We start from the raw sequence: 25,677 nt of genomic DNA, 5'->3' as shown, positions 1-25,677 counted from the left end.
GACCATCTCCCAGATTTTGATTTGTGAAGTATTTTCTTATTTGAATATAACTAGCAAGAATGACTCAGCATGTGTTATTTAGTTGCTATATAATTATCAGATGTTTGTTTAACTACTTCTGCTCTATGGCAGTAATGATTCAGTTTAAATTTCTCCAACATTTGAAGTTTTGTGTTTTTCTACATCTAATACTTTTCAGTTTCATTATTTAATAACTACCTGTATATAGATTGAAAAAATACTATTAAAAATAAGAGCAAAACCAAAATTCCCTGATTTTTTTCCCCTACCAGCTACCTCTTTTCTTGTTATTGACTTATCAAGCTTCATTAACTGTTATAATAGCTTCATAAATAATAAATCTGTGGTATAGGTTAAGATGCTTAAAGCTTTTAAAGCCTACAGAAATAATTGCCATGACAAATGTTTGTATTTGTGAACAATCAAAAGGATTATCGAATATGCTTACTCTGGAAACTGAAAATTTGTGAAATTCCATTGAATCATTTAGGCAATTAATTTTTGGCAATTTTCTCTTTTAATTTAATAAATTAAAAAAAGGGTTCAGTGTCTGGTGTATCATGGTTACTAACTATCCAAGACCAATTACTTGCCCTCAACTGCTGTCTCAAGGGGTGATCCTACAGAAAAGTATTTTAATGTAAGCACTAATTATCAAAGTTTTAGATATAATTATATTTATATTAGCAAATGTCATAATTATGCCAGTTGTTGATTTTTCTTCACCAGTTAACTTTGGATAATTTACCTTTTGAAACTAATTTTCCTCCATTGACTCCTTCTAAGTTTTTTTCTTTAAATAAATTCTCCCAGGAGTAGGAAAAGTAACTCCATTTTTGATTAACTGTCTTTCATAAAAAAAATCTAATCCTGTTTTTCTTAAAGAGGAAAAATAACCTTTGTTTTTATATTCAAAACTGAAATAATGGATTATTGCCAGATAACCATAGTGACAAAGTAATTACCCACCAAAGTTGATAGATTATGAGAATAAAAAAACTCTATTAGAAATAAAAGTGGGCTGATAAGTCTTGAGTTTAACTGTATGTTTAAAAGCACATTAATCACCATTGTAAGTACCTTATTTTCTGATACCTTTTGAGTACTCTTAAAGATGACTTAAAACATATATTGTAACATATGAGTTAGTGAAAAAGCACTTCCAGTGATTATGTGGGGACTTATGTTGTATATGAGTTTACCAGGATGCTAGAAATGAGCTGTGTTTGTTGATGAAAGACCTCTGAATGTATTGGACTTTGTAGGTCATCATAATTCTTGGCAAAAGTTTCACCATACTGTAACTCATTTATCATTGCCACCACCATCTCCCTTTTCTCCTTTATTGCAGATGCTGCTCTTATGTGGGTCGGCGGGGAAATGGACCTCAGGCAATCTCTATTGGCAAGAACTGTGATAAATTTGGAATTGTTGTTCATGAATTGGGCCATGTGATAGGCTTTTGGCATGAACACACACGGCCAGATAGAGATAACCATGTCACTATCATAAGAGAAAATATCCAGCCAGGTGAGAGACTTAGAATATGTTGGGTTTAAGATTGACAGAATATTTATTTTTAGTTGTGTTTAGAGTATTTATGTTTTAAGTTTTCTTTAAAAAATGTGAACTGATTTTTTTTGATATGGTAAACTCAGCATTTTGCTGATTAAAAAAATACTTGTGATGGTATTATATTTTTAATTTGTTTTCCTTCAGACTGGATGATTTTTGGTGCTTCTTATGCTTGATCTTTTTTTCTTAAGGTTTAGCTGTTTTATTTCTAAACTTCTGTGCTTTTCAAGAATGGGTGTAGGCTATTGAACCACAAATTAATATTATTAAAATTTACAGCATTTTTAATACTTAGCTCTATAATTTATGTGGTAGGAATTTAGAAAAGATCCAGTGTTTGACATGAAATGTGCTGCTATCATAGAAATCTATATTATACCAGGAACAATTTTTGGAGAATGTTTCAGGGAAATGACTCATTTCCAGGACAGTCTAAATAGTTTCTTTGAGAATTCTCCTTAAACTACCCTAAAGATAAATTCTGGAGAAATTTTTCAGTAATTGAAATATCAGATATAATTAAAATTTAATTTTCTCTGATAATTGATGGGTTATAATAGCTTTATTTTAAAGCTTTGTATTTAACTTTCATAAATTCATGAAATCAGTACATATCAATTACCAAAAGATTAAATTCTGTTTTTTTGGAATCATATTATATGGTCATATGTATTTCAAGCATTAGAAAAGTAAATGTGTGTTCTTTTTTCCTTATTCATGGCAGGTTTGAAGTTACAAACATTGAATTCCTTTGAATTTCTTATAATTAACAGTATTGATCTGTTTATTTGCTCATCACATATTTGGTTCTACCTATTTATTGAGGCATTATTAGATGATGAAAATGCTGCCGTGAAAAGTATAAGGCTTACTGTGGGGTATGTGCATATATATACATGATTACAAGTGGGTGAGAAAAGTAATATTAGTCATATAATGAGAATACTGTCAAGTCCAGGCAATGTGGAACAAAATGCCTTAGTGAGTCAAGGAAAATGCCACAAAAGAACTGAAATTTAGAAGTAAAGTAGAAATGTTCAAAGTGCACCAAAGGGTTATAGAATTTCCAAGCTGAAAAGAATCATCATGATCATAGCTATAATTACAGAAAATGGAATCATTTTTATTTTCTCATTATGGCTACATGGTAAGTTGCAAATGGGAGAATTACCTAATGAGGTTACATCATACGGGATGTTCTATATGAAGCTAGGGAACTTAGATTTTATCTTTTTTGTAATGTTTATTCATTTTTGAGAGAGAGAGAGAGAGTGTGTGTGAGGCAGTGGAGGGACAGAGAGAGAAGGAGACACAGTGTCCATGCTCTGAGCTGTCAGCACAGAGCCCAGCGTAGGACTTGAACCTGTGAACCGCAGGATCATGACCTGAGCTGAAGTCTGATGCAACCCAGGTGCCCCAGATTTTATATTTTAGCTACTGGAGAATAATTGAGGATTGAAATCAGAACAAGTTCAGATTTTCAAAGAAGATAACAAAAAGAATTCTTTCAGCTTTGAGATCCTTAACTGAGAATGGGGAAGTGGGAGTGGAGAGGATGAACTTAAGGAATCTGTAAGAGGATTAAATAAGTAATTTATAAGTGATGACTAAGTCTTCAGTCAAGGAAGTGCAGTTCAAGAAGAATAAGAGGGAATGACCTTTCAAATATATTTTAAGAGGAACACTAACAAGGGGGAAAAAATCTTCAAGGATTTATTTTAGGCAACAGGATGAATGGTGGCACCATCAAATGAAGGAAGAAATATGGATAAAGCAACATATTTTTTTTAGAATGAGAAAGACAGATAATGATTTTGTTTAGCATACCCTTGATTTTGAGAAGCCATTGAACTATCCAAATGGAAATGGTTAGTACACAAAGGAAAGGTGAATCTACACTTCAGCCTGTATCTAGAGATGGAAATATGATGGTAGATTTGACTGTCTAGGGAAACATTGAAGGGAGAAGAAAAAACGCCTGAGGATAGAAAGTGGGATATTGCAAAAAATCCCCCCAAAGACCAATAAGATTTGGTCTAAAAGGTAGAAGAAAGATCATTGAATATGATGAGCTAAGGAAGAGGGCATTTCAAGACTAAGAAAACAGGAGAAGAAAAGAGCATGTTTCAAAATGGCAGTCTAGGAATATCCTGAACTTACTTCCTCCCACAGACATAACAAACTACAGCTACGCATGGAATAGTTTCTCTGAAAAAAATCCTGATAACTAGATGAACAGGGCCTATACAACAAAGGATAAAAGGGCCACATGGAGATGGGGTTGGAGAGGTGGAAACATACCTGCTGCCAAAAAATCCAATTCTAGGCATGATGACCCATGAGAAGAGATCTCAAAAGTACAGCACTTTCTCCTGAGGAGCAAGGGGTTTGTACCCTACATCAGACACTCAAACTTTAGGTCCTACATGGGAAAGATGAGCCCCCAAACATAAAATCATGAGGGATTGAATCTAGAAGAAGAATAGAACTGTAGGGAGCAGAGAATCTGCCTTTCAGGAGCTCACATGCAGAGTCACTCACCCCAGGACCTAGTGCAAAAACAGCAGCTTGAAAAGCACCTAGTCCATATGTAAAGCAGACTCAATTACTAGTCTTAAAGTGACCACTAGACAGACAAGAATGTGTGGGACTCTCCAGGGACAGAAGGATGGATAGTTGCCATTTTTTCAATATCTTTCTGCCTCTTAATACCAACACTGGTAGGTGTCATTTTAGCAATCTTTGTCTTACCTGCTTGTGCAGGTAGGTGCAACCCTCCTCACCATGCCTCAGCTATGCCACAGCAAGTTGGAAGAGCGCCCTGCCCCACACCAGAACCATGCCACAGCCAGCCAGACAAGAGGCCTGCCCTCCCAGGCCACAGATTTACCACAGCTAGTCAAATGCCCCACCCCTCCTGTGCCATAGCCATACCACAGCCAGGCAAGTACCTCACTCCCTTCTGTGCTACAGCCACGGCTCTGCCTCAGCTGGTGGATGCATGTACCCCACACAGAGGATACCTTGGATTGCCTGGCTCTGGTAGCCAGGGGGATTTTGCTTCCTGTATAGAAGGGTCATCTTCTACACAAGGCCAGTTCTTCAAAACGGGGAGATATAGCTGTTCTGCTTAATACATGGGAACAAATACAGAATCAGGCAAAACGAGACAGGGGAATATGTTTCAAATTAAAGACAAGACAAAACCTCAGAAAATGACCTTAATGAAACAGAGATACATAGTCTACCTGATAAAGAGTCCAAAGTAATGGTCATAAAGATGCTCACTTAACCAGGGAGAAGAATGGATGAATACAATGAAAACTTAAACAAAGAAAATATAAGAGTGTACCAAATAGAAGTTACAGAGTTGAAGAATACAATAATGGATGAAAAATACACTAGAGGGATTCAACAATAGACTGGATAAAGCAGAAGAATGTATCAGTGAACTGGAAAACAGAGCAATGGAACTCACCTAGAGTAGCCAAATGAAAACAAATTTAAAAAGGTGGAATATCTTAAGGGCTTATGGGACAACATTAAGCAAAATAATATCTGTGTATATGAGTCCCAGAAAGAGAAGAGAAAGAAAGGCACAGAAAACTTATTTGAAGAAATCATGACTGAAAACTTCTTTAATCTGGGGATAGAAACAGACATCCAGTTTCAGGAAGCCCATAGAGTTTCCAATAAGATGAACCCAAAGAGTTCCACACCAAGACACATTATAATTAAAACATTGAAAGTTAAATATAAATAGATCATCTTAAAAGCAGCAACAGAAGAAAGCTTGTTATATACAATGGAAATCCCATAAGTTCATCAGCAGAATTTTTAGAAGAAACTTTAGCAAAACAGAAGAGAGTGGCATGACTAATTCAAAATACTGAAAGAAAAAAAAAAAAACTTCCAATGAAGAATATTCTACCAAACAAAGTTATCATTCAGAATTGAAGGAGAGAGAAAGAGTTTTCCAGACAAGCAAAACCTTAAAGGAATTCATCACCATTAAACTAGACTTATAAGGAACTGTACAAGGACATCTTTAAAAAAATTTATTTTAGTGTTCATTTGTTTTTCAGAGAGAGAGGGAGAAATAGAGCATGAGCAGGGGAGGGACAGAGATAGAGGGAGACCAAAATCTGAAGCAGGCTTCAGACTCTGAGCTGTCAGCACAGAGCCCAACATGGGGCTTGAACTCATGAACTTTGAGACCATGACCTGGGGTGAAGTTAGACACTTGACTAACTGAGCCACCTAAGTGCCCCTAAAAGGACTTCTTTAAACAGAAAAGCAATGATGATAATTAATGATAATAAAACATATAAAAGTAAAACTGCCACTGGAAAAGGTAAATATATAGTAAAGGTAGCAGATTAATAACTGATAAAGCAAGTATGAAATAGGTAAAAAGAAAAGAGTAGTCAGATTAACTATAATAATCAGTTAAAAGATACATAAAATAAAAAAATTGAAAATGTGAAATCAAAAACAAAACATGGGTAGGGGGAGTAGGACTGTAGTTTTGGAATGTATTCAAATTTAAGTTGTTATCAACTTAAAATAGACTGTTCTATACATAGGATGTTATATGAGAACCTCACAGTATAACCACAAAGCAAACACTTACAGTGAATACCCAAAAGAAAATGAGAAAGGAATCTAAATATAACACTAAGGAAAGGTATCAAATCACAAGGATAAAAAGAAAGAGAAGAAGAAAGGAGAGAGAAATTATAAAACAAGTCAGAAAACAGTCAACAAGATGGCAATAAGTACATACCTATCAATAATTACTTTAAATGTAAATAGACTGAATACTCCCATCAAAAGATATAAAGTGGCTGAATATTTTAAACTACTCATCTATATGTTGACTATAAGAAACTTATTTAAGAACTAAGGACACCAGACTGAAGGTGAAGGAATGGGAAAAAAAGATATTTCCCCCACTGAGTCATTGAAGAATTTAAAAGAGAAATTTAAAACTAGCTAGATACAAAGGAAAACAGGAATATGATATACCAGAATCTATGAAATGCAGTAAAAGTGATTATAAATGGTTAAGTTCATAGCAATACAAGCCTATCTCAAGAAATCACAAAAAAGAAAAAGAAGAAAAAAGAAAGAAAAAGCTCAAGTAAACAATCTAACTTTACACCCAAAAGAACTAGAAAAAAAAAAAAAAACAAATGAAGCCAAAGTTAGTAGAAGGAAGGAATTAATGGAATAGAACTTAATAGACAATAGAAAAGATCAATAAAATTAAAAGCTGGGCCTTTGAAAAGATAAAATTGATAAACTTTTGTTTGTATCAATCATAAGATTATACAATCTTCCAAGACTGAATCACAAGGAAATAGAAAATCTGAATATACTAATTACTTATCAAGAGATTGAATTAGTAACTAAGAAGCTCCCAACATACAAAAGCCCAGGACCAGAAGGCTTCATTGGTAAATTCTACTTAATATTCAAAGAAGATGTAATACCTATATTTCTCAAACTATTCCAAAAAATTGAAGAGGATGAAATGCTTCTGAACTCATCTTACAAAGTCAGCATTACTCTAATACTAAAATCAGACAGGGGCAGCACAAAAAAAGAAAATTACAGGCCAATATCCCTCATGAATATAGAATCAAAAATCCCCAGTGAAGTATTAGCAAACATTAGTAAACCAAAATAATCCATTAAAAAGATCATACACTATGATCAAGTGCAATTTATTCCAGGGATACAAGGAAGCTCGAACATGTGCAAATTAATCATTGTGATATACCACATTAACAAAATATAAAAATCAGGGGAAAATGGGTGATGGGCACTGAGGAGGGCACTTGTTGGGATGAGTACTGGGTGTTGTATGCAAGTGATGAATCACAGGAATCTACCCCCAAAACTAAGAGCCCACTGTACACGTTGTATTTTAGCCAATTTGATAATAAAATATTAAAATAATAATAATAATTGGAAACAAAAAACCCCAAAATATACAAATCATATGATCAATTCAATAGATACAGGAAAAGCATTTGACAAAATTCAACATCTATTTATAATAAAAACTCTTAACAAAGTGGGTATAGAAGGACATACATTGTCTATATATTGACCTAATAAAGACCATATATCGCAAAATCACAGCTAATATCTTACTCAGTGGTGGAAAACTGAAAATGTTTCCTGTAAAATCAGGACCAAGACACTTTGGACACTTTTATTCAAAGTAGTATTGGAAGTTTTAGCTACAGCAGTTAGATCAGAAAAAGAAATAAAAGACAAAGAATTTGGAAAGGAAATAAAAACAGCCACTATTTATAGATGACATTATTCTATTTGTAGACAACTTTAAAGGCTCCACTGAAAAACTTTTACTGCCAGTAAATGAAGTAAATTTTGCAGAATAAAAAATTAATATATAAAACTATATTGAGTTTCTCTACTTTAATGAGAAATTTTCAGAAAGAGAAATCAAGAAAACCATCATTTATGATTGCATCAGATGGTATAAAATACCTTGGAATTAATTTAACCAGGGAAGTGAAAGATTTGTACACTGAAAACTAATAAGACACTGATGAAAGAAATTGAAGAAAACACAAGTAAGTAAAAACATATTCCACGTTTATAGATTGGAAGAATTAATATCATTAAATATCCATATTACCCAAAACAATATACAGATTCATTGCAATCCTCATCAAAATTCTAATGGCATTTTTCAGAGACCTAGAACAAATAATGCTAAAATTTGTATGGAGTCACAATAGACCCTGAATAGACAAAGCAATCTTGAGAAAGAAAAAACAAAACCAGAAGTATTGTGCTCCCTGATTTCAATCTATACTATACAATTACAGTAATCAAAACAGTATGATATTGGCTTAAAAACAGCCTCATAGATCAATGGACCAGAATAGAGTTCCCAGAAATAATCCAACACATATAGGATCAATTAATCTATAGCAAAAGGAGCAAGGATAATACAATGAGAGGATAGTTTCTTCAATATTTGGTGTTAGGAAAACTGGACAGCTACATGCAAAATAATGAAACTGGACTACTATCTTACACCATACACAAAAGTAAACTCAAAATGGAATAAAGTTGAATATAAGACCTGAAACCATAAAATTCCTAAATGAAAACATTGGCAGTAAGCTCCTTGATATTAGGCTTAGCAATGTTTTTTTGTTTTGTTTTGTTTTGTTTTGTTTTGTTTGGATCTGATTTCAAATGCAAGCGTAATAAAAGGAAAAATAAATCGGTCTACATCAAGCTAAAATGCTTCTGCATAGTGAAAGAAACCATCAATGAAATAAAAGGCAACTTGCTGAATGGGAGAATACATTTGCAAATTATATATCTGATAAGGGGTTATTAACATCCAAAATATATAAAGAACTCATACAACTTAATAAAATATAATCTGATTTAAAAAATAGACAGAGGCTCTGAATAGACATTTTCCCAAAGAAGACATACGGATAGAAAACAGGCACATGAAAAGATGCTCAATGTCATTAATTAACAGGGAAATGCAAATCAAAACTACAATGAGATATCACCTCACACCTGTTAAAATGACCTTTGTCAAAAAGAAAAAGATAACAAATCTTGGGATGGATGTGGAGATAAGGGAGCCTTCATGCACTATTGTTGCTACTATGGAAAACAGTATGGAGGTTCTTCAATAAATTACAAATAGAACTAGTGTATGATCCAGCAATTCCACTTCTTGGTATCTATGTAGAGAAAACAAAATCACCAACTCAAGAAGATACATACATCCCTATTTTCATTGCAACACTATCCACAATAGTCAAGATAGGAAAACAACCTAAGTATCCATCTATCAATAAGTGAATGATAAAGAAGACATATCACACACACACACACACACACACACACACACACAGACACTGGTATATTAGTCATGAAAAATGAAATCTTGCCATTTGTTATAACAGGGATGGACCTTGAGGGTATTATGCTAAGGAAATAAGTCAGACAGAGAAAGACAAATCCATATGATTTCAATTCTAATTGGGATCTAAAAAGCAAAACAAACAAATGCATAAACCAGAACAAAACTGAGATGCACAGATACAGAGAACAGAGTGGTGGTTGTCAGAGAGGAGGAGATTTGGGGATATGAAGTAGGTAAACAGAATCAAGAAGTACAAACTTCCAGTTATAAAATAAGTAAGTCTTGGAGATATAATGTACCACATAGGGAACTCAGTCAACATTTTATTAACTTTGCATGGTGATTGATGGTGAATAGATTTATTGTGGTGACCAGTTTGCATTGTATACAGGTGTCTAATCTCCAAGTTGTACACGTGAAACTAATATCATAGTGTATGTCAATTGTATATTAGTTTAAAAATGATGAAATCCTTTATAGTGTTGATTATCAAGGAGAAGTAAAAAAATATGTTTACTCTCAATGTAGGAGACTCAAATGGCTGAGCCAGCTATCAAAGTTCATCTTTATATCATTAAGAAAGAAATAAAGAAAGGACAATATTTCGGAAAATGATTTCAACTACCAATTAACTGAGAAGTTTGCTGTTAACCATAGTTATTAGGTTTCTTTTATTACATGGAGAGAACATCTTATACAGGAAGTAACTTTCAAGAATGATTCTTACTCTTAATAATAGGACTCTGTTGTAACCTAAGTATATATTTAAAACAAGCAAGAAATACGTAAGTAGTATATAAATGTATCATACTGAACACAGTGCTTAGGAAATTATGGCTATTCATACTGTGGGTGACTCAACATTCAGGCCAATGGAAAAGAAAGAATTTATTGTGTGAGATTTCCTGAGTATTTGGAACTAGTGGAGCATGGCAATTCTAGCATGAAAGAGTTCATGCTGGAGATTAATCTTCAACAAATTTATGACTTGTTCTGGCGCAGAAACTTAAGATCAAGTGTTATTCAAGGGCAATGTCTAGTAAGTATAGACTTTAGCCTCACATTTATATGCAAAATTAGTAACTACAATAGGAGCCACATTGGTATAAGGATTGTATTACTTCTGTTTTATTTATTTTACTTTTTAAATCTTCTTTATTTATTTTGAGAAAGAGAGCAAGAACACAAGCAGGGGATGGGCAGAGAGAGAGCAGCAGGGAGAGAGAGAGGAAGAGAGAATCCCAAGCAGGCTCTGCACTGTCAGTGCAAAGCCCAATACAGGACTCGAATTCATGAACTGCGAGCTGAAATCACTATGAGATCATGACCTAAGCTGAAACCAAGAGTCGGATGCTTAACTAGCTGAGCCATCTCGGCCAAGAGTCAGATGCTTAACTAGCTGAGCCATCTCGGTGCCTCACTTTAATCCATTTTAGAATATGCCTTCAAGAAGAAGGTTCATCATCTTTCTTTCTTTTTTTTTTAATTGTTTAGGGTGAGTTCCCCTGGTTCTCTGTATCTCTGTTCCTCTTCCCTTTATTCACAAAATAAGTTGATTTTTCTTTATTTGGACCATGTATGGTTATATTGTTTTTATTTAGCACAAAACACTGAGTCATCTCCATGTTAAGTGCTCAATTATATGCCTCAGACTATGACTAAAGTTGCTTAATGTTCCACTTTCAGAAATTTTTATAAAGCATTTTGCTTTAACTAGAGAATATCTTCCCATATTGTGCTCAAATTTGAAATCTCCATTGGGGCATAGATTAATGTCTATAAAACCAGCTCCATAGCTTTATGAAAATCTCACCTTAGAATTGGATATGTTAAAACATACTTATTGTTCCTTATGAAGAAGAGAGTTTTAACAGTTGCTTCTGTGAGAGGTTGGCAAGAATACAGAATATTTCCTGAAATGTTTATAATACAAATAGACACATCAGATACTTGGGGAACACATATTTTACTGTACAAGCTGGTTAGTTCATTAAAAACTATTTAATATGTGAATTCATTGAAAGGTAGACTATAACAATAGGGGCGCCTGGGTGGCTTAGTCGGTTAAGCGTCCGACTTTCGACTTTCGCTTAGGTCATGATCTCATGGTTCGTGGGTTCGAGCCCCGCGTCGGGCTCTGTGCTGACTGCCAGCTCAGAACCTGGAGCCTGTTTCAGAGTCTGTCACTCCCTCTCTCTGACCCTTCCCTGCTCACGCTGTCTCTCTCTCTCTCTCTCCTAGAAAAAAAAAAAAAACATTTAAAAAAAAAAAGAAAGGTAGACTATAACACTTTAGTCAGGGACTTGGATTCTGTAACATCAGGATGATTCTATAATCCTTAGTGCTGAGTACACCAAGTTTCCTTATCACTATATCATGCAGAAGACATACTATACTTTGGTATCACTCTATTGTTCTTTGGAAAATTTTATTGTGATATTTATATTTTTCACAGTAATATGGCAGTTGGAATAAACTGTAGTTAGATTAGTGTTGTAATAGTTCCATTTTAAGCTGGAACCTTGAATTTGGAATTCTAGGAGCTCACCTTTACATTCCGGTCTTTCAAAGCTTTTTAAGTTACGTGAGCCACTAAAGCATCTGTCTTCGGCTACTGAAATTATGAAAACGGAGTCACTGAGGCCTCAACTGTATCTGAGGAAATTCTCTGCTTCTGGAACCATTGCCCCAGATCTACGCTTCTAAGTCTGTTATTTTCAAATTTCAAGAAACAGTGTAACAATACAGATATAAACAGCCGGTTAAAAAGCCTATTAAAAGGAAGATGTCCAGAAGTTACAATAACAATTGTGAAAAGTAAAGCAAAAATAAATAAATTATGAAGTTCTCAAGCACATTCTTCCTGATCAAAACACGCTCCAAGCAGAGGTTGGAATAGAATCATCAGAGAGAATCTTGTTTCGATTCTGAGTGAAATCTGTGGCTATTGTTTTTGCCTTTAGTGACAAAGTCACATAGTAAAGCCTGCCAGTGCTGTGTGTACATACAAATACTGTTTTTATATTTTTCTCAGTGTTTCATAGGAAGCCTCTAAAGCAAAAGATAATTTTTGTTGATCCTGGCAAAGGTAGTCCTAAGAGAAAGGTGGAGTCTCATTTGGTAAAGTTGGAACTTTTTGTAATCATTCCTGTGGTGTTGAAAAGAGCAGTGAGATTTTTAGAAAACAAGTATTTATAAGAACATAAAGCATATACATGGAAAACAACCCAAAGTATGCTTTTGGCGATCCTCCTTTTTATTCAAAATGAACTTATTAATGAAATTCATTATTACTTTTCAACGTGATGTTAAGTGAAAACAGTGGCCATGCGAGCATACTTTGGCACGTACCTGGGTGTTCCCATATAACTGCAACTGGCATTTAGTAAAGAGCAGATGCAGGCTTAGGAGGGGCTCTTCTGTTCTTTTCTCTGTCTGCTAAAAGGCTTCTGAAATGTTTCTTAGGTCAAGAGTACAATTTTCTGAAGATGGAGCCTGGAGAAGTGAACTCACTTGGAGAAAGATATGATTTTGACAGTATCATGCACTATGCCAGGAACACCTTCTCAAGGTTGGAGTCTCAGGTTATACCTTTTGACTTTTAATTCCTTTCCTCTGTGTGGCTCCTGACAAAGCTATGCTTAACAGTAGAACTTGAACCTCTTTCAGATACTGTTGCCCTCCAGTACAAAAACACTTGATTAATATTTATAGCCAACAGCAGCAGTTGAGGTTTTAAAAACATGGTTTCACATTTCCTATCAAATACACAAATTCAGATTAAAAATTTAAATGGTACGAATTATTTAAACTATTTGATATCCCGAGATCACTTTGAAAAGTCCAATGAAAATTATTATTAAGCCAATCATGTTTTAAATTGTAATAGCATCATTTAATGAAAATTAGTCATCCACGAATCAAATGGGGTACTTGATTGTTGACTTTAAATGTTTATTCTCTGTTTATGTTGTGTTTTGTACTGTGTGTTTTCTATTGATCAACTACTAGTTATGCTTAAAAGTTGCTTAAATACTTTAATTCTCAAACAACATATTATGAACATATTTTACCTCATACAATTTATAATTTCACCACTTATTAAACTTAAATTCATTTCATTAAAGCTTTAACACTATTTTTAAGGAACATAATAAATTCGGGTTTTAATTACTTTATTCTAAAGATGGTATCATCGAGCAAATAGTTCCCAGGTAAGGAATTTAGAACTGTCAAAACATTGAAGTCATCCCTTTTCCCCATTTATGCTCATTTTACACTCATAGATCCATTCTAACTCATTCTTCTTGCCCACTTATGTCCACTTCACAATTCATCTAACATCTATTTCTTTTTAAAAAAAATTTTTAAGTTTATTTATTTGGGTAGGCAGAGAAGAAGAGAGAAGATGCGGGGCTCAAAACTGCAAACCACGAGATCATGACCTAAGCCAAAATCAAGAGCACAACACTTAACCGCCTGAGCCACCCAGATGCCCCTCAAACATCTATTTCTAAGGGCAGGGTTGGAAAGGAGATAAAAAATTCAAATCAATACCCCTGTCTTTTTAAAATAAATCCCTTTTTGTTTTTTTTAAAGATTTTATTTTTAAAGATTTTTATTTTTTAAGTAATCTGTCCCCCCATGCCCACATTGCAGGTTGAACCTACACCCGAAATCAAGAGTCCCATGCTCCACCAACTGAATCAGCCAGGCACTCCCTAAAATAACTCTTGATAAAAAGTAAAGAAGAATGTGTCAATGAACTTTTAATACTTAGATACATTTTTAAATTATCCTCCTTTAAAAAGACAAAACTGTATTATTTAAAAACTTGAGTGTGAACTGTATTTTAATATTTATTCACTGTATTTAATAATTATTTCCTACTGAAGTGTGTATTATATACACATATATACTTTATACTTATAGTGTATATGTTTATATAGTGTGTATATATATTACACTATATATACACAATATATATTACACTATATATATACACACACTATATAGTACACTATATATAGTATAGTGTGTATAGCTTTTGGGATTGAATTTAAGTTTTGGTAGAAATACACCCATAAATTTGGCCTGAAATTAATCTCAAAGAGTTATAAAACTTTATTTTGAGATCACTGTTTGGAATTGAATTTTCCATAGTAACATGTAACAAATGGGATTTGAATCCCAGTTCAGCCAAGGCACCTCTTGAATGCTGGTGTACTATGTTATTTAGAACTAAACTGACTTTTGATTCTTTAGAACATAGGAGGTGGTGGAAAGAATTCGAGAAAATTATTCTTTCTGTCTTTGATAGATGATGAATCTATACCAAAGTCTAAAATATATATTTCCTCTCATTCTGTATTTCTTTTGCATGTTTAAATTGCTTCTTTTTCTTTTTTTCCATAAGCCATCCTGCTCTTGCTGCCTGAAGTCCATCACTCCTACCACTCTCACCATGGGGCTACATGCCACCCAGTCTTGACCTATTATTTGTCTTATTCTTCCAAAATTATCCTCTTCATTTTTCCCAGTGAACTTATATTAGAGTGAAAGTAACTGTATCTGCCTGTCAGAAGAGTTGATGCAATTTACATTATATTATGTCTTGATCTTTAAAGAAAATGTTTATTAACTCATACATATATTTAAAAGCTGAATTCTAGGAGAAAAAAATATTTATCACAGTTCTTGGCCACCACCTCCAAAGCATTTGAAGCTTTGTGTTTGTGTGTGTATGTTAAAAAACACTCAACATAAAATTTACAATCTTAACTGTTTTTTAGTGTACAGTTAGTAATGTTAAGTATATTCACATGGTTGTGAAACAGATATTTGGAACTTTTTCATATTACAAAACTGAAACCCAGTGCCCATTAAACAAAAATGCCCTGTTTCCCCTCCTGCCAGCCCTGGTAACTACCATTCCACTTTGTGTTTCCATGAACTCGGATACTTTTGATACTTCATTAAGTAGAATCATACAGTATCTGTCCTTTTGTGACTGGCTTATTTCATTTAGCACAATGTCTTCATGGTTTATCCAAGTTGTATCATGTGGCAGGATTTCCTTCCTTTTTAAGGCTGATTAATATTTCATTGTATGTATATACCGTATTTTGCTTATCTATTCATCCACTGATGGACATATGAGTTGCTTCCACTCCTTGGCTATTGTGAATAGTGCTGCTATCGATATGAGTATGCAAATATCTTTTCCAGATCCTATCTTCAATTATTTTGCATATATACCCAGAAGTAGGATTGCTAGATCATATGGTATTTCTATTTTTAATTTTTTGAAGAGGCTTCATGATGTTTTCTATAGTAGCTGCACCATTTCATAATCCCACAGCAGTACATAGTGTTCCAATTATTCCATATCCTTACCAACATGTGTTATTGTCTCCTTTTTTTTTTCCTTTTTTAAATAGTGGCCATCCTAATGAGTATGGCTTGATATTTCATTGTGGTTTTGATTTTCATTTCTCTGATGATTAATGTTGTTGAGTACCTTTTCATGTGCATTCTATTTGTGTATTGTCTCTGAAGAAATGTCTGTTCAATTCTTTTGCTCATTTTAAAGTCAGATCATTCAATTTTTGTTCTTAAATTATAGGATTACTGTATACATTCTGGCTCCTTATTGGATGTATAATTTGCAAGTATTTTCTCTTTTTTTCATCTTTGTTGTATAGTAGGTTTTTAATTTGATGCAATCCCACTTATCTATTTTAGTTTTATTGACTGTGCTTTAGTATCCAAGAAATGATTGCCAGATTCTGTGTCATGAAGCTTTTCCACTGTTTTCTTCTAGGAGTTTTATAGTTTTGGGATTTGTGTTTAAGTATTTAATTTATTTTGAGTTAATTTTTTATATAGCTTAAATAATTACCTAACTTTATTCTTTTACACATAGATATTCAGTTTTCCCAGCGGCATTTGTTGAAAAGATTATTGTTGTTTGTTTTTGCCATTAAGTGCTTTTGGCACCCTTGTTAAAGATTATTTGCTATATCCACTAGGGTTTATTTCTGAGATTCTTATTCTGTTCCATTGGTCTATAGGTCTATCTTTATACCAGTATCACACTGTTTTGATTACTATAGCTTAATAATGGGTTTTGAAATCACAATGTGTGAATCTTTCAACTTTGTTGTTTTTCAAAAAATTTTTAACTATTTGAGGTTCTATGAGATCCGTATGAATTTTAGTCCTGTTTTTCTATTTTTGTGATAAATGCTATTGGGTTTTGATAGAGATTATGCTGGATCTATAGATCATTTTGTGTAGTGTGAACGTCTTACCAAATTAGACATGGAATGTCCATGTTATCCATAAGAATAGAATGTCTTTCCATTTATTTGTGTCTTCTTTAATTTCTTTCAACAGTGTTTTATAGTTTTTAGTTTAGAAGGCTTTCACCTTTTTGGTTGGGTTTATTTCTAAGTACTTTATTCTTTTTGATGATATTTTAAATGGAATTGTTTTTTTTTTCTTTTTTAATGTTTATTCATTTTTGGGGGGAAAGAGAGACAAAGAGACAGAGTGCAAGTGGAGGAAGGGCAGAGAGAGAGGGAGCTGAAGTAGGCTCCAGGCTCTGTGCTGACAGACATGGGGCTTGAACTCACAAAGCCATGAGGTCAGGACCTGAGCTCAGGTCAGATGCTTAACCAACTGAGCCACCTAGACACCCCTGGAATTGTTTTCTTAATTTAATTTCCTTTTCAGATTGTTCATTGTTATTGTATGGAATTGCAACTGAATTTTGTGTGTTCAGTTTGAATCCTGCAACATTAATGAATTTATTAGTTCTAATTTTTTTGTGGACTCCTTGGGGTTTTCTACATATAGGATTATATGATCTGCAAAGATAGATGATTTTAATTCTTTCTTTCCTATTTAGATGCATTTACTTCCTTTTCTTGCCTAATTGCTCTGGCTACAACTTCCAGTACTATATTGAATAGAAGTGGTGAGAGCAGGCATTTCTGCTTTGTTCTTGACTTTGGATGGAAAACTTCCCATTTTTCACCACTGAGTATGTTAGCTGTAGGTTTTTCATTCATGGTCTTTATGTGGAGACAGTTTCCTTCTATTCCTAGTTCATTGAAAGTTTTTATCATGAAAGGTGTGAATTTTCTCAAATGCCTTTTCTACATCAGTTAGATGAATATGTGGGGGTTTTTGTTCTTCATTCTATTAATGCAGATATTTGAAATTTTATATGTATTTTTTCTATTCTGAACCCAGGGAATCTGTAAAAGTTTTAGTTGTTTTCATGAATGTAGCCCATCAGCAGATTTGGGTACTTACTTTTAGGAAGAATAAGCCTAGATGTATGGGACCTTTATATGCTTGGGTAACTTGTAGTATAGTGGCTTGCTAACTGGGATTGCCCATTTTTCATTAATAAAAGAATTGCAAAATTTTACAAAATTTTTTTAAAAAGCATAGCTAATTCAGTCTTCTCATGTAGGTGGAGCAAATGAAGATTCGTAAGTGAAGCCTTTTGTAATCTGTCTCTGGACTATTAATAGTGCCTCACTGAGGATAGTCCAGAAAGGCCTGCATTGATTAATGGCCTGGGTGCGGAGGGAGAGAATTTTAACTTCTTGACAGAAAGAAAGAACAAAAGAAAGGGTGACTTACCCCCTTCTGAGTGAGAGGTTACCGCAGTAGAGAAAAGAAGTCAAAATTCATCATTCTGTTGTATGAGTTTGAATATATCCATGCCAAGATGTCCTTGAACTTTTTAGATTGAACAGTTTTGAAAACTGGAAAAAATAAACCTTTAAAGATTACAAATCTGTTTTTAGAAATAGAAAATAATGAATACTTTGTTGGTACTGAAGTACTGCAGAAATGGCAACCCTTCATTAATTTGGACTTAACCTACTAATGTATATGGTGATTCATGAAGTATAGTTGAAGAATGGCTTTTCTCAATGGCTACCCTATTTATGAGCTCTACTTCCTCTTCAATTACATTGGCTTAGCTGTAGTTGCATCTAATTAAGTATGTGCAAGTTCTCTCTTTTGCTAATCAACTCCCATAAATCATTAGTTTCCCCTTGCTACTTTTATCTCAGGCATGCATGTGGTGTTCTTCAGATACTTAAATTTATAGAGTTCCATCCTCTCTTTGCATTATTCAGGTTTTATCTAAAAATCACTACCCTGACCTTGGAGGCAGAGAGGTTAGTCATAAAATAGATAGATCATGTCACTCCTCTGTTTACCATATTCCAGATATTAATAGTTTTCCTCAGTCTAAGAGTCACATTATCTGTGTGACACTCAAACACTTTAAGGATCCTCCCATCTCTGAATGGTTGAATTTCCTGTTTTGTCTCTTTGGAAGTCTCTACTGCAATTACCCACAATGCCCTCACCTTCACTCCCTTCATGTTTGCCCAAAATGTCAACTTCCAAGTGAGTTTCCTTTGATCTAACTATTTAAAAGCTACCCCATCACTGGATAATCAATATCCATCTCCACTTCTTTTTACTCCATAAAGCCTGTCACTATCTCAGTTTTCAATCTTTTGTTTAATGTCTCTTACCCCACAATAAAATGTGAGAATCATAAATTTTTCTTTTATTAAAGGCTATAAATCCAGACCTATAACAGTGCTTAGTTAGTATTTTCTAAAGGAAGGAATATGTGGAGATGAAATTTCTTTTAACTTGTAGTTTATATACAATGTATTCATTAACATTTTGTAATGGTGTATGTCTTTCATCTTATTAAAAAAATTTTTTTACAATTGTATTTCTTAATTTCAAATACTTTTGAGGTACCTGAGTGCTTCAGTTGGTTGAGTGTTCAACTCTTGAATTTGGCTTAGGTCATGATCCTATGGTCATGTGATTGACCCCCATGTTGATGTCTGCCTAAGCATGGAGCCTGCTTAGGATTCTCTCTCTCTCTCTCTCTCTCTCTCTTTCTTCCTTTGTCTGCTCCTCTACTTGTGCTCTCTCTCTCTCTCTAAAATAAAATTTTAAAAAAACTAATTTCAAATACTTTTTTTGAAAACCCTCATATACACCATCCATCTTACCACTGGAATAGTTTACCACTCTAACTTTTTTTTTTTTAATGTTTTTATTTATTTCTAGGAGAGAGAGAGAGAGACAGCGTGAGCAGGGGAGGGTCAGAGAGAGAGGGAGTCACAGACTGAAACAGGCTCCAGGCTCTGAGCTGGCAGTCAGCACAGAGCCCGACGCGGGGCTCGAACCCACGAACCGCGAGATCATGACCTAAGCGAAAGTCGGACGCTTAACCGACTAAGCCACCCAGGCGCCCCTACCACTCTAACTTTTAAGCTCTGTTTTTCCTTTAAAGCTATAAATGTTGATATTCATTGCAAAATTAAAACTGTATCTTTAGTGCATTATATTCAGAATTTTTAATTTTGAATATTAAGAAGATGTTGAGTTTTTATCACAACCTTGATCTCACAACTTGGTGTCTCTAACTTAGCATTATGAATGCATTGCTAGTTTTTTCTTCTTAATTTTACCCTGAAAATGTTATTTTCTCTCTGTGTTTGCATTGATCAAAAAACCACTTTGCTTTAAACTGTTGTTTCTAAAATTTGACCCTCTCTTTTTTCCTATTCTTCATATATATACTTTTATACTTGGACTTCTAAGAATACATGGGTTAAATTAGTAATTTAACTAAAAATAACATATTTTGTTTTACTTTTACAATCTTAGTAACCTTAAAAATATGTATTAAACATTGTCCTGAAAAATAGATTTCTATGAGGAAAACTTGTTTTACAATTTAATAATCCAAGGAATTCTTAGATCTGCTTAAAAGACTAAAATAAATGCCATGGTACACTTGGTGCGGGGGAACTATGTAGAATTCTAGATTTTTAAAAATCATTTCTAAATTAAAGTGAATTTCATCACTGATTTTATGCTAGGTATACAGTTTAACATAACTTTTTCTTCTACTTTGATTAACATGTTTTGAATGTCTGGCACCCTATTTAAAGTTCAACACTGATGTGTTTTCCTTTTAATTGGCATGAGTTTGGAAAAAAATAATCTTCAACTTGTAAGGAATGTATGCGTCTTAATTTGGTGACTTATGTGTGGCTTACTTCTGATTTTTTTCAGGGGGATGTTTCTGGATACGATTCTCCCATCTCGTGATGATAATGGCATCCGTCCTGCAATCGGTCAGCGAACCCGTTTAAGCAAAGGGGATATTGCCCAGGCAAGAAAGCTGTATAGATGTCCAGGTATCGTACCATAGGAAAGCAGAACCATAATTGTACCCGATTGTGCTCTTCCAGATGAACAAGCTGCACTTGACTAAACTGTTTACTTGTGTCTCTCCATGCTGGCAAGTGACGTATTCAGTTCAAAGTCAGTTAATCATAAAATGAAATGAGAGAACTCTGGAAACACCCACTGATATAATTAAAAACAAATTCCTAGAAATCAAATTTAAGGCACAGGGATAGTATGTTTTATTTCTTTTAGCTTAACAAGCAGAAGAGCAAAAAAAGCATGATTGCTTCATAGTTGTTATTAAATACTTGCATGATTTCATAGTCAAATGTTGAGTTTCCTTGCCAACATAAAAGAATAGCTGTTATTTCAACTTCAGAATTGAGTATGAAATCTTTTTCTTGCAAATACTGTCATTAATGCTATATAAATTCAAATTTTATTAGTTGGAATTTTATAACTTTGTTTTTTCAAAATCTGAGTTCTAGTTGTGTTGCTAATGAGTTACTGTATGTTTTGCTACTGCATAAATTTGTGAAAAAGAGATTATGGGAAGATGTTAGCAAGAATGTTCTAAGATGGGGACATCTGGGTGGCTCAGTCAGATGAGTGTCCGACTTCAGCTCAGGTCATGATCTAATGGTTCGTGGGTTCGAGCCCCCTGTCGGGCTCTGTGCTGACAGCTAGCTCAGAGCCTGGAGACTGTTTCTGATTCTGTGTCTCCCTCTCTCTCAGACTCTCCCCTGTTCATGCTCTCTCTCTCTCTCTCTCTCCTCTCTCTCAAAAATAAATAAAAAACATTAAAAAGAAAGAATGTCTAAGATGTACTGGTCTAAGAAAGAAAAAAGGGTTTGCTCTCAAATTGGAAATGCTGAATACTTTATGCTCCTCCACTATAGTCAAAATCCTTTTAAATATCCTATTTCAAAGAAATATGTTTAACTTTGGTTAGCACAGATTTCCCGCAAATTTTGGTTCATATATGTATGTAAATTACACATATATGTGTGGTATTTTTTTTAATGTAAATTTCCACAGGAAAGATGGGTTTATAAGTGAGCAGGACCCCACGACAAAAGAAATGAGTGATTCTTGGGTAATTTCTGGCAGTACTGGATGTATTAGACTTTTGAACTTTGAATGTAGAAAATCTGTGGGAAGATTGTGTGATTAATAACAATAGTAAATAGAAAATTCACATATAAAACCATTTTGATTACCTCTCTAAAAACATGTATATATATATTACACTTAGAAAGCAAACTGGAGATTTCTTTTACACACTGAATTGTAAGAAAGGCAGTCAGTAGGAATCAAAAAAGTAATAAAAGTTTATGACACTATAATTTTCAGCCTGTAGGTCTTAAATATTTAAGTTATTAATAGGAAGATCAGTATAGTTTTCACTTGAGATTTTAATTATGTAAATACATAAATAGGCTATTTTCTTTCTTGAAATACAGTAATGTGTACATCAGTTTGTTAATACAGTAAAATCACATTCATGAAGGTACCATCATCAATGAGAAAGATACTTGTGTTTTTAAAGCAGTATAAAAAGCAAGTTGCTTATTAATAGCATGATGAAGACAGAGCTAAGAAATAGAAGTATATATTGGGGCACCTGGGTGGCTCAGTTGGTTAAGCGTATTACTTTGGCTCCGGTCATGATCTTGCAGCTTGTGAGTTCGAACCTCGTGTCAGGCTCTGTGCTGATGGCTCAGAGCCTGGAGCCTGCTTCCGATTCTGTGTCTCTTTCTCTCTCTGCCCCTCCCATGCTCACTCTCTGTCTCTCAAAATTAATAAACATTAAAATAATTTAGAAATACAGGTATGTATTAAAAAAGTAAAAATATATTAACTTTTAGTTCACAAAATCTTTGAGAATGACTTTTTTTCTATCTTGGACTTTTTAATGCCCACCAGACAACTCCCTCGCTTTCTCTTTTTTTGTCTCTTGCTCTTTCTGTTTCTCTCTCTCTCTGTCAATGTGTGTGTGTGTGTGTGTGTGTGTGTGTGTCCTTGTCTGAAGTCCTTAGCTTCAAGCCCTGTATATGGTTATGTATTTAACATTCTTCATTAGTTTACAATGGCGAGCATTAATGATATTTGTATAAATGTAGGCCAGATAAACTTAAGCTACACTGATGCAGTAGGTTTACCAGTAACTCCAAGAACATCCGTAGAATAATGTTAAAGATTCATAAGTGTACATAGAAGTCTAAAGAGGATGACTTATTTGAGAATCACCTAGGAAGAAAGTGTTTATAAAATGAAATCTGCTTGTGTTTTTTTTTTAATTTGTACTAAAAAAATTATTTATTTTGAGAGAGAGAGCAAAAGAGCAAGCAGGGGAAGGGGCAGAGAGAGAGAGATCGAGAGAGAGAGAATCCCAAGTAAGCCCTGTGCTCTTAGCATGGAGCCCGACTCAGAACTTGAACTCCTGAACCGTGAAATTGTAACCTGAGCTGAAATCAAGAGTGGGACATTTAACCCACAGAACCACCCAGGTGCCTCTGGTTGTATCTTGGTTTTAAACAGAAAGAGGTTATAAAACTGCATATTCTTTTGGGGTTTCTCTTATTGTTTTCTTTTGTTAGAAATTGCTGGTGAATAGATCCAATCAGAGGCATTTGGCTACATTATTCCAACGCTTTACTTCTTATCAGTTTATGCTCAAAGCTCTATTAGATCTGCATTTTATAAAGGGATGGTTTAAGAGTTTAATCTTGAAAGGAATGCCGACCTGATTCACACTTAAATATATGACGTTGTGGCTTTTATGGTTTATGATAAGTCCAAGGGGCCCTGGGTCCAAGAGGGCAGGCTTCTAATAGGCAGGTTATAATATGGAGACTGCAAATATTGCTCTTCCATTAATAATATAGGAATGTGTTTTTATCTATCAGAGATGAACAGCATTAAAATATATGTATTTTTAATTCCCTCAAAACAATATAAACTGTTTTTTTTTATTTTTTTAAATTTATTTCTGAGAGAGAGAGACACTGCGTGAGCAGGGGAGGGTCAGAGAGAGAGGGAGACACAGAATCTGAAACATGCTCCAGGCTCTGAGTGAGCTGTCAGCACAGAGCCCGATGTAGGGCTCGAACCCACAAACCATGAGATCATGACCTGAGGTGAAGTCAGACACTTAACCGATTGAGTTACCCAGGCACCCCTAAACTGTTGTTTTTTTATTAGACTTTCTAACTGATAAACAACTTGTAATCCATTATTATATTTATCTATTTATATATGCTAAAAATATAATTTAGATTTGTATGTGAAACCTGAATTACTTATTAGGCAGTCAGTGTCTACTAATTATGAAAAAGCTCCATTCAGGAATAAGATAGTATTTTTAAAGCGACATAACAGTGATATGTTTCTTTTAGTTTAGAATTATTTTCATTGCCATTTGTTGTTCTGTGAGAAGCAGGTGAGAACGATCTCCTTATGCATTGTTAATATAAAGAGAGAGTATGATCCTTTACAGCCCTGACACTCTTTTGACATAAGAAGTGCTCATCCATCGCTAGATCACATAGGCCCAGAAAGGGGAAGGAAGGGAAAAAGAGGGAGAGCTGCTCAAATCTAGGATTCAGTAGGTTCTGGGACAGTGCTGCCCAAAGGCCCATCCTGTGTCCTTCGAAAGGCCTTCTAGTCTTTCTAACCTTAAGGCACCTAAAAGGATGCTAGCTAATGCTGCTTTACACACCTGTCATTGAAATCCCTTGCATTCTACACTGTCAGGACCAGATACACGCATGTAACGGGGAACACCAGTCATCATTACACTCTTCATCTTCCCTTTATGCCAGCATTCAGCAGTTAGCTTCTGAAGATTTTCTGTTGGGCCCATGAGGTGGAGTGGATATTCTTCTCTTCATAAATCAGTAATGTGTGCTGTTGTTTCTCTCTTTGTTTTTCTTGGGACTCTCATTTTCTCATTGTATTTTTCTACTTTGATCTAATCATGGGACTTACTTTCCTTTTTCATTTCTAAACTGTTTAATGTAACAGTCATGGTCCTTATTTGCATTTTCTCTTAATTTAGTTTTTCTCTAGTGCCATGACCTTTTTTTTTTTTACTTAGTACTTACACCTGCTATCAACCCTAATATAATCTCAGCAAATCTTCCTCAGTTAAACATGTCAAGTAACATAATAAAATTAGGAAAAATATAAAACAAATTGATATGTAAAAATAAAGAACCTTCTGAGGATTAGAATCTTTTTTGTTACATAAAAGCATATATGTTTTCACATGGAAGCACGCGTATAGGCCGTGTTCACAAATTTAAAAGTTCTCAGTGCTGGTACACACACAGTACGTGTGCAGGGCATTCCTGTCTATGGATGCACATTTGCGTGGAGGTTTTAGGGATGGGAGGCCAGTTTCAGCAAGCATAGGCTCTGAATATTAGAAACTTTATATTGCTTTAAACATTTATTTTGTTAAATTTACCTTTAAGATTGATATAAGGTTCTTGGCAGTTGCCCAAAGGCTTAAACTCTTGGTTCCTAATCTAATTTTCTGAGATTCCAGGTAGTATATACTTTCTATGCATGCTTGTATATACACAATTCATGGCTAAAATATTGCCCCGCATGCAAAAGAATGAACTTAGCCATTTTTTCCCCATTTATTCCTGCACTTGTTTATTCATCTTGGTGTAAACGTTCCCTAGTTCCGTGGATGGTACCATGCATAGATCATCGGGTGGCCCCAGCCAGAACTGTGACGAGCATTCTCACCTCATCCCTCCCTCACTTTCTGCAGCCAGTCAGTCCTGCTACCTGCCCCAGCTCTTGCATTCTCGCAGGGCCTCCCCTGGTCCAGGGAGCCTCATCTTTTGTCTAAATTGTTGAAATGCCTCGTA

The 25,677-nt window shown here is 34.4% G+C and overlaps 1 protein-coding gene across 1 annotated transcript in view; it reads left to right on the top strand.

Annotated features, from left to right (window-relative positions):
• TLL1 (tolloid like 1) overlaps positions 1–25,677 on the top strand; it is a 210,187-nt gene that overhangs the window by 104,441 nt on the left and 80,069 nt on the right. Inside the window, exons 6-8 of the mRNA XM_077752745.1 lie at positions 1,373–1,551; positions 12,998–13,103; positions 20,675–20,799. Coding sequence (XP_077608871.1) covers positions 1,373–1,551; positions 12,998–13,103; positions 20,675–20,799 — 410 coding nt within the window. The remainder of the gene's footprint in view (positions 1–1,372; positions 1,552–12,997; positions 13,104–20,674; positions 20,800–25,677) is intronic.

Source organism: Crocuta crocuta, unplaced genomic scaffold (genome assembly GCF_008692635.1).
Source record: "Crocuta crocuta isolate KB4526 unplaced genomic scaffold, BGI_CrCroc_1.0 scaffold346, whole genome shotgun sequence".
In the NCBI taxonomy this organism is placed as follows: domain Eukaryota; kingdom Metazoa; phylum Chordata; class Mammalia; order Carnivora; family Hyaenidae; genus Crocuta; species Crocuta crocuta.
The sequence above is the reverse complement of the archived record's forward strand: the minus strand, read 5'-3'. Positions and strand labels throughout refer to the sequence as shown.